The sequence below is a fragment of the Lutjanus erythropterus genome, chromosome 6 (genome assembly GCF_056507025.1).
Source record: "Lutjanus erythropterus isolate fLutEry1 chromosome 6, fLutEry1.hap2, whole genome shotgun sequence".
Taxonomy (NCBI): domain Eukaryota; kingdom Metazoa; phylum Chordata; class Actinopteri; order Lutjaniformes; family Lutjanidae; genus Lutjanus; species Lutjanus erythropterus.
The window spans coordinates 9,448,861-9,457,821 of record NC_139322.1 but is presented as its reverse complement, the minus strand read 5'-3'; the positions used below and the strand labels follow the sequence as shown (position 1 = coordinate 9,457,821).

General features: G+C 37.5%; 1 protein-coding gene across 1 annotated transcript; it reads left to right on the top strand.

Annotated features, from left to right (window-relative positions):
* The first annotated feature begins 3,283 nt into the window (after positions 1-3,283).
* pym1 (PYM homolog 1, exon junction complex associated factor) lies at positions 3,284-8,961 on the top strand. Its single transcript, XM_084720460.1, has 3 exons — positions 3,284-3,530; positions 6,720-6,813; positions 7,896-8,961. Exons 1-3 carry the CDS (start codon positions 3,500-3,502, stop codon positions 8,398-8,400), a joined length of 630 nt encoding a protein of 209 aa, XP_084576586.1. The 5' UTR covers positions 3,284-3,499; the 3' UTR covers positions 8,401-8,961.

Sequence of the window (8,961 nt, the reverse complement as noted above, 5' to 3'; positions counted from 1 at the left end):
CAGACTCCTCCGGGGTTGCCAGGTTGGACTCAAAGAACGCCCCTTTTAATAAGTTTCAAGCAGAGCTGACAACGTAAGCGCTTGAGACCATCAACGTAGTCAATCAAAAACCTTCCCTACACCTACAGTATTCTTAATAATATTATTTTCTATAATTATCATGATTGAGTTTTTATACCCGAACCTGACTGATACTGGGTTTTTGGGGTTAATTGTTTTATAGTTAGGGGGTAAAAAAAAAAAAAAAATGGCTGATATTCTTTAAATCGGCGTTTCTCAAACTTTTTTTTCCTGTGGACCCACTTTTTAAAAAAGGCTAACCACTGGGACATTGTACTGCACTCAACTTATATTATCTTGACACTTAATTGAAAGCATATGCAACAACGTGATAAAACGTCAGCTTCTTCATAAATGAGACAAAATAAGTGCGTTTAGACGGAATTAACAGGCTCTTGTTTTCTCCTCTCAAAAGTAAAACAATAGACACATGTTAAATGCTTTATGAAAAGTGTACTGCAAATATATATCAAACATTTTTCAGAATTTCCTCCATAGTCTTTCATTCATTTAGGGGCCCAAATAAAATCTCCTGTGACCCACCTGTGGATATTAAGTGCTCATTCTAAGGCAACAAAAGCACTACAGTTATTATTTTTTTAGGTGGTTATACACAAATGAAAACACATTTGTGAGTATTATATTACATTTCTGCCATATTCTGCATGTAAATGGGCAACATTTTAATGTAATTTTAATTTTAATTACAAAAAAGAATCAAATATACTTTAATTGCTGCATATAAAGCTTAAGAAATAAAAACATTCCAAATTATGTTCTGTAAAAACAGTTTTCATATCCGCATATATCAGACAACAAATATGCCAATACCAATATAGACCATTATCAGGCCAATAATATGGTAGCTGCATATATATATATATATATATATATATATATATATATATCTTTTTTGCATGGGCTTCCTTCTTTTTTAAAATATGATCTTTATCATTTCAGTCTCTGAATACATTCATAAATACGTGCTTCTCAAAAAAATGGTCTATAGAAAGTCAAGTAGTACATACCAAAGAAGAGCACAAAGAACCATTCATGCCATGTAGATATAACAATAACTGATGATTTCTATAAAAGAGGCTTCATCATATAAGCTTAAACATTAGATGAGATAGTGACATCTTTCATTAGAGGACCAAAGTGGCTGAATAAGGTTATCTCTCAAGTTGTTGAGTAAGCTGGTATCTTTACAACCTGGGAGGATTCATGTGCTTGTAGTTGATAGGCATGTAAAAGATAGTGATGTATACCATAAATAAAAGATTAAAAATACTCTAAAATGAACATGTAATCACTGAAGGTGCTTTAGTGGGGTCGAGTCATCAAATTTCCTGTTTTTTGACAAACAAATATAAGGCCAGTTGGCTACAACAATCCACAAAAGATTGCACATGTCTTTCTTGAGTATTTTTAAGATGTTCTTTTGGTGACACACAACAGTTCTAGTTATGTTTATTAATGTGGGTCAGATGAGCAACCACGTCTCCAAGCTCTCTGACTGGAGAAGTGGGACAGAGAATGTAGGCTTAGAGATTTCTTCTTCTGTGTCTCAGTTCCCAGGACAGTCATCTCAGGCTTTTTATGTTGAGTTGCAGGAAACTGTGACATTCACAAGTTCATATCCTCAGTGCAATAGCCAAAATATTCAGTCAGTTCCTGGTATGGGTCACAAAACAAAGAGAATATTATACTGTTAACTATTTTCAGATGTGGTACTTGCCATGATTGATAAAGCCCTGATCATTTCATATGATAGGCCAATAAGATGACACTTCAATTATGTGCACACAGCGAAACTATGTCTGCAATGTGGAGGTTTTGAAGTGAAAAATATGGATGGCAAATTTGCTATTTGCAATGACTGCTCAGTGTTGGTTATGTGAGGAGCCAAATTCCTTCAATACTACAAATTTTATTGCCCATCTCAAGAGCTATCATTCCGATCATTGGGACTAATTTGTGAAAACCAAAGAGAAACCGGAGAAAAATGGCAGCAATAGTTTCCTTATTTTGCCCAGTGAAAGTGTACATTTTGAAAAGCAGTCTACGTCAGTGGGCCATCACAATAACAGCAGGCATAATAATATTTTAGTTCTAGTATAGGAGAGACTTGGCTCTCTGAAATAAGCTGGAAAACATATGTGTATATATTGGCCTAAGCAATCGGCCAAAATGAGTTGTATAAATACAGACATATTGGATATCAGCAAAAATCCAATATCACAAATTCCTGAAAATCAAAATTAATTTTGAAATTAAATTGAAATTAATCTATAAAATAGGTTGTGATGATTACATAGCTGGTGCTGCACCACTTTGTATCACTTACTATCTGCTTTTTACCCATTGTTTTATGCTTTAGTGGTTACAGTTGTTACAGAAGCAAAGTGGATTGCAAAAATATTGTAAAACTATGTATATATATATACACACATATATACATGTACATATATATTATTAATTTACACAGAGCAAACATAACAATAAAAATAGGAACAATACAAAGGGTGAAATATAAAAATCAGAACAGTATACACAATATAAGGAGACTCAGCAGTTCAGTTTACAGCATTGCACAGAGGGAATATTCATATTGCACATAGACTGATGATAATACACCTGATTATCGCACACTGGAATTAAAAGTTACCTTACTGACATATTGATATTGCACACTGAATGATAATACACCGGACTAAAGTATTGATATTAATAATTACAAATTCACCTGTGTGAAATAGTGCACAGTATATAAGTGGCATTGCACCTGGTTATTGTAAGGATTAGATATAATCTGTTTTTATAATTTCTTTATTGTGTTTATGCTATATATACATTGATTTATTAGTTTTGGTCTTTTTCTGTGAGCTCACCAAGGCAAATTCCAGCCAACCATGTTGATATGGCAATAAAGTATTAATTGTGAATTTTGTTTCTATTTACATACATCTCAAAAGCAATCTATTGTGTTACTAGAAATCTGTTGAACATTAATGACATCCACAATACATAATACATACATAAATAATAGAATGGACAAGGTGAAGTTCTATAATATGTCAAAATACAGGGCGATGCTGTCCGTTTTAACAAGTGGTAAAACACCCGCTGAGTTTACAAACCTGGCAACCCATGGTCCACGTCGTCATTTCCGAAGTTGACGAGCAGGTTTCGCTCGGTTTGCTGCCCCGTATCGCCCGGTTACACACACAGCTAAGCGGTCGGAGTTTGCAGGCAGCTGTCCCGCGCGACCGTCTTCAACTCTAACAGCCGTCTGTAGATGTTGCCATGACAGCTCTCACCTCGAGGGAAGCACCGCTTAAAGACGTTTGCTCCTGTGTGGGACCGAAGTGAGCGAGGGGACGTCTGGGTAAATAGTTACCGACCTGCTGAGGGGAGCGGAGCAACACGTTACACCAAAATGGCAACCCCCTATGTGACAGATGAATCTGGTAAGGCTTCTGCATGTGCCAGACCTTTGTCTAACTGAAACAAAACCCTCTCCATTAAGCACAAGCGCGGACAACACTCCCTTTTTTCGTTTTCAGTAATCATTGTTACCAATAACATGTTTTAAAACCCTCTTGATTCAGATAGTTTGTTTAACTTAGCTGCTAGCTAATGCTAATATTAGCCGAAATGGCTAACGTTACTCTCTATTGCTAGCTAGCGTGTAGCTACCGCCGCACCACATTAATTTAGTTATCAATGAGAAAATCGCGTGTGATATCATGTGTACTGCTGCAATCAATGTGGTCCCATGGTTGCTCTCTAACTTAAAAGTTATCACTGTTTTAATTTGCCACATTACCTTATTGTAAAAAGGTGTCAGTTGCTACATTAGCTTGCTAACATTAGCTTAGCTGTAGCTGCTTCATTGTGAGTGGATAGTGAACCAATGTTGTGATGTGTCTGGTGTTGTTACTGAACTGGATATTAATAGACACTATCACAATAGTTTATTCACATCACCTGTTATAGTTAATTATCTGTGTCGAAAATTGGTGTTTTCACGTAACTTTTAGGGTTATTTGTTGTGTAAAAAAAGAAAAAAAACTTGCAAGTAAGTATTGGCATTTATCAGTCATTCACATTAGGGCTAAGCGATTTCGAAAAATATGTAACTTTATTTTCACTAATATTGCAACTGAGATTTGATTTGCGATATTAGAAGGAATATAGTATACATAATTCATAATACATAATTCTCATTTTCATTGGAAACCATATTAAAATTATTATAATGGGAGTTTTGCAGGAATCTGTAGGAAAAAGTTTTCTCAAGTCTACAGAATATTATTTTGTAGGCTAGAAGCTTTCTGCAGCTTGATAACATTTAATTTAAAATGAAATTTTACACCCGTTTTGCCTTAATAATTCTGTCCTTCCTGTGATTTGAAACTTTTAGGAAGCCGAATTTCGATTAACTGTTTTATGTCATAAATATATGTTGTGATAATTTTCTGGAAAATCAATGGAGAAAAGTGTATGGATATAATAACTTGCTGTTAATACCTATTTTATCACTAATCCTGCTAAATAAATGCCTGACAAATCAAGGGTTTATCTTGTCACCCCTTGGAGGGGATGAACCCCCCCCAGTGTTTCCCCTAGTCTATCCTCAGAGCTCACTGCCATGCATGTTTTAGATGTTTCCCTGCTCCAACACACCTGATTCAAATGATCAGCTCGTTATCAGGCTTCAGGCTATCAGGCAGAGGCTTCATGACAAGCTGATCATTTGAATCAGGTGTGTTGGAGCAGGGAAACATCCAAAACATGCAGGGCGGTGGGCCAGGAGGACCAGGATAGAAGAAACACTGCCCCCGGTTGGGAATCGCCAGTCTAATATACTGAGACATATTGAATGGGTAGCTACCACAGCATATATAGTATGAGAACAGATGATTGACATCATGGCATGATGTTTATTGTCATAATGCTCACCCTCACTATGTAAATATATTACAGTTATTTAAAATTCTATGATGCCTACTGTCAGATAATGCTCATAATATATTTGTATATTTCCCAGCTCTAATACACAATGCTTTCTTCCTCTGCCTAAGTGTGTTCTAGGGTTTTAGGCTTTGGATAGCTGCAGTGAGTCAGTGTGAGACTATGTGTGTTTGTATGCTCATAATGAGATAGAAGTAACCACGCACACACACTCTCTGTGAACAGCTTGTCAAACTTGTGATGGGCGGATGAGTCCTCCTGAAGCTTTGCGCCTTTCTTTGTGTTTATGCCAAAAAAAGACTGGAAGCTTTGAGGCTTTAAACTCAACATGCACAGTGACATCTGCTGGTTTTAAAATCTTACAGCAGCTCTTCAAGACTGTGGCCAAAGCACTTCAGCACCTTGCTGATTTTAGTTTAGTTTCAGCCTCATGTGCAATAAAAGTTCAGCAAGCCTGTGTTTTTTTTAATAAATCTCTAATAGTCATGTTCAGAAGTGCTGCAGCAAATAGTCATGTTTGTGGTGTATGCTACAGTAAAATCATTAATAAATATGCTGTCCGAAAAGCCTATGTATAAATTATTTATGTTGACATTAATTATTAATGTGCTGTATCGGTGTTGTCTCAGTCAGATGTCCACTGAGACTCGTGTGTTTAAACTTTTTGGTCGATATTTATGCAACATTTCATTAAGTTACAATATATTGTGATTGGAAAACTCCTGCTTTTATTACCTTGTTTCTTATCAGGTGGGAATGTTCCCGTACTTATGCGTATGTCTTTTAGCTATTTATTCTCCACTTTTCTTATCCCACCAACATGTGTATCACTTTAACAGCTAGTTCAGCTGCAAAACTTTCAAAACTGTCAAACTGAATTGAAGCACTCTCAGAAGCAGCGGTGATGTTTGAAGTTCCTTCACAGCAGTAAAAATGGTATTATCCACCCATCCATCACTAATTCAAACTGAAGAGTGAGATTCAGGTTGACCAGAAATTCCCCATCTTGCTAGCATAATGTTCTAAAATGCCATCACCCCAGTAGGGCTGAACAATTAATCACAGTTTTATTGAAATCACAATAAAGCCTACTTCAATTTTCAGATTGCAGGAGACACAATATTGTGTCAAAATACCATTTTATATTAAATGTTGTGCAGCAGAGATATCCCTGTTTATACATCATATTGTGCAGACTTAAGAACACTTCATTTTTTGGTGCAGATCCCCCCAAAAATCACACCATAATCATTTTAATATGTTTTTCAATGAAAATGAGAATAGGGATGGACCATTTGTCCAGGGTTCAATGTTAGCAGGGTTTTTATTAATTAGCAGGTCAGAAATCTACTTGGCCTAAGTCAATTTTTACTTTTATTTATTAGCAGGCAAATAATAACAGTTAATTTATTTAATTAACCCTAAGCACACAGAGCAACAATAAAAGAGAAGAAAATATTCATGTTAGTAAAAAAAAAATATCAGGACATGAAGATCAGGACTGGAGTCATTTATGTCTCAGTTTGACAAACCTCCAGAGGAATCGAGTGAGCACTGAACTGTTTTCTTTGTCATGGTAACAGTCAAAATCTTCCCACACGATGAATTAAAGGTCAGATTTTCTGGCTTATTCATACAAATATATCACCACTCTCTAAAATGTTGTACCTGTTGCTCTTCAGGGAAATACATTGCTGCCACTCAGCGACCTGATGGAACGTGGAGGAAGCCGAGGCGGGTGAAGGACGGTTATGTCCCCCAGGAAGAAGTACCAGTGTAAGTACAGCAGTTTGCTTTTCCTTGAGTTGTAACACAGAATGCATAAATCATATTCTTATAGCGTGCTGCTCGGATGTTGTATTTTTGTCGCCTGACTCGGAAATTAACAGCACTCAGGCTCCCCTAGACAAAAAGCCAATTGGATTTTGGGTCACTGCAGAAAATAAACTCTGATGAACAAATCTTTTTCTTAAACCTTCATAATAAACACTTTTTTGGAAGCATAAATGCAATCACCAGAAATAAAAATCTAACGCTCAAAGCACCAAAAAAATAAATAAATAATACATTTGAAAAACTCAGCAGTGTCTCATTCCAAACATCATGACGTGGTTGCTCAAAATAATCCACAGACCCTTTTCTGAGCAGTTTCATGTAGGAACTATTTTCTTTCTGCAGTAGAATCTTCCAGAACTACTTTCATACTATTAGGAAGAATGTAATTCCTAGAATAAACTGCTCAGAAGGTCTGTTATTTATCTTGAGTAACCAGGTCATGATTTCTGGAACGAACTGGTGTTGAATTTTTCAGATGTATTTTTTGGCACTTTTAGCACCATGAGCCGAATGCCATTTAGTCCCATTACATTCAAGAGAAGACGGACATCTCTACGGCCAATATCTCTAAAACTCAGGCCAAAACTATCTAGATGGATAAAGAGCACTGCAGGTAGGAGGAAAAATATGTATTTTGGGATGAGGTGTCCCTTAAGACACATAAAAGCTTTAAAATTCGTGAGTGGGATATTTATTGGTGTATTTTATGTTGTGGAAAAAAGTAGGAAAATCTTGTAATCTTGTGTTAACCGCAGACTTTATTTCAGGCATCTAACCAAAAACCCATTGAACTCTTGACAAGGGAACCAGTAGTGCTAAAATGCAAACTAAATTCCAGGTTTTAGGAATTTGATCTCACTCTGTTGTGAAACTAGCAGGTGATTGCAACAAGTTGGGATGCTCCAGTTGATTAGAGTGGACCTGATATTCATCAGAAGTGACGCATATACTTTGAGCAAAGTGAAAAGTAATTTTTCTCTCACTTCAGTCTCATCTTGTGCTTCTGTTTCTTTCTGATTTAGATATGAAAACAAGTATGTGAAGTTTTTCAAGAGCAAACCGGACCTGCCACCCGGCATGAGCCCAGCCGACGCAGCTCCGTCCAAGCAGCAGCAGCAGCAGCAAAAGATCCCCGGCTGCGGGGACGGCGAGGCAGCCGGCCTGTCAAAGTCTGCCAAACGCAACATGAAACGTAAAGAAAAACGAAAACAGCAGCAGAACCAGGGCCAGGATGGGGACGCGGACGTGGACTCGGTGAGCGACGCTGTCGAGAACGTGTCCATTTCGGAGTCTTCGAACAAGACGGCGGCGCCCGCTTCTGTCTCGTCTCCTGACGATTCCTCGGCAGCGGCGGTTGAAAAGACCAAGAAGATGAAAAACCTGAAAAAGAAGCTGCGGCAAGTTGAGGAGTTGCAGCAGAAAGTGGACTCAGGGGAAATAAAGGAGCCAACAAAAGATCAGTTGGAAAAGCTGGGTCGGGCACTCGCCTTACAAGAGGAGTTACAGCAGCTGGAGCGCGAGTCCTGAAGCAATAAAGGAAAAGAGAAGAGTCGGAAAGACTAAAACAAACTACGTACTGAAAGACGGGGAAGGGACCTCTGCAGCTTTGTGATCATGGCATCCATTACACATATTCTACCTATTTGATATTCAGTATGAACTTGGGGAAGTGAACACAGTCTCGGCGCCTTTCAAGCAGAGAGCGACAGGACGTGTACAGACCAGGCGCCGCATCTTCAGAACTGACGAGCCTGTTTTCTAGATTCAGATCTCTAAACAAAGTTATGACTCCTGCTCATAGACTTGTATCGGTCGGGCCGCTCGTTTTATAAATATCTTTTAAAGACATCATTGTGAATTGTTTTGTGCGTGTTTCCATTTTGTACCTCTCATGGCATCATCAGGTATTAACTCACACATGAAATGGAAGAAATTATTTCTGTTTAAGAGAATCTAGTTTGTTGACCTGTCTGCTTTAAGATTTAACAAAGTTTTTCTCAATGATTGGATGACTTCTTGTAGTCACACTAATGTTGAGGCACTGTCTCCACAGTCATTACATGAATTAAAACTACATGCTGCGTAAAA

Excerpts from the sequence above, each read along its gene's own strand:
- pym1 (XM_084720460.1), top strand. The coding sequence starts at position 3,500 with ATGGCAACCCCCTATGTGACAGATGAATCTG. Across the intron at positions 3,531-6,719 it reads CTATGTGACAGATGAATCTG|GGAAATACATTGCTGCCACT; the intron begins GTAAGGCTTCTG and ends GTTGCTCTTCAG. Across the intron at positions 6,814-7,895 it reads CCCCAGGAAGAAGTACCAGT|ATATGAAAACAAGTATGTGA; the intron begins GTAAGTACAGCA and ends TTTCTGATTTAG.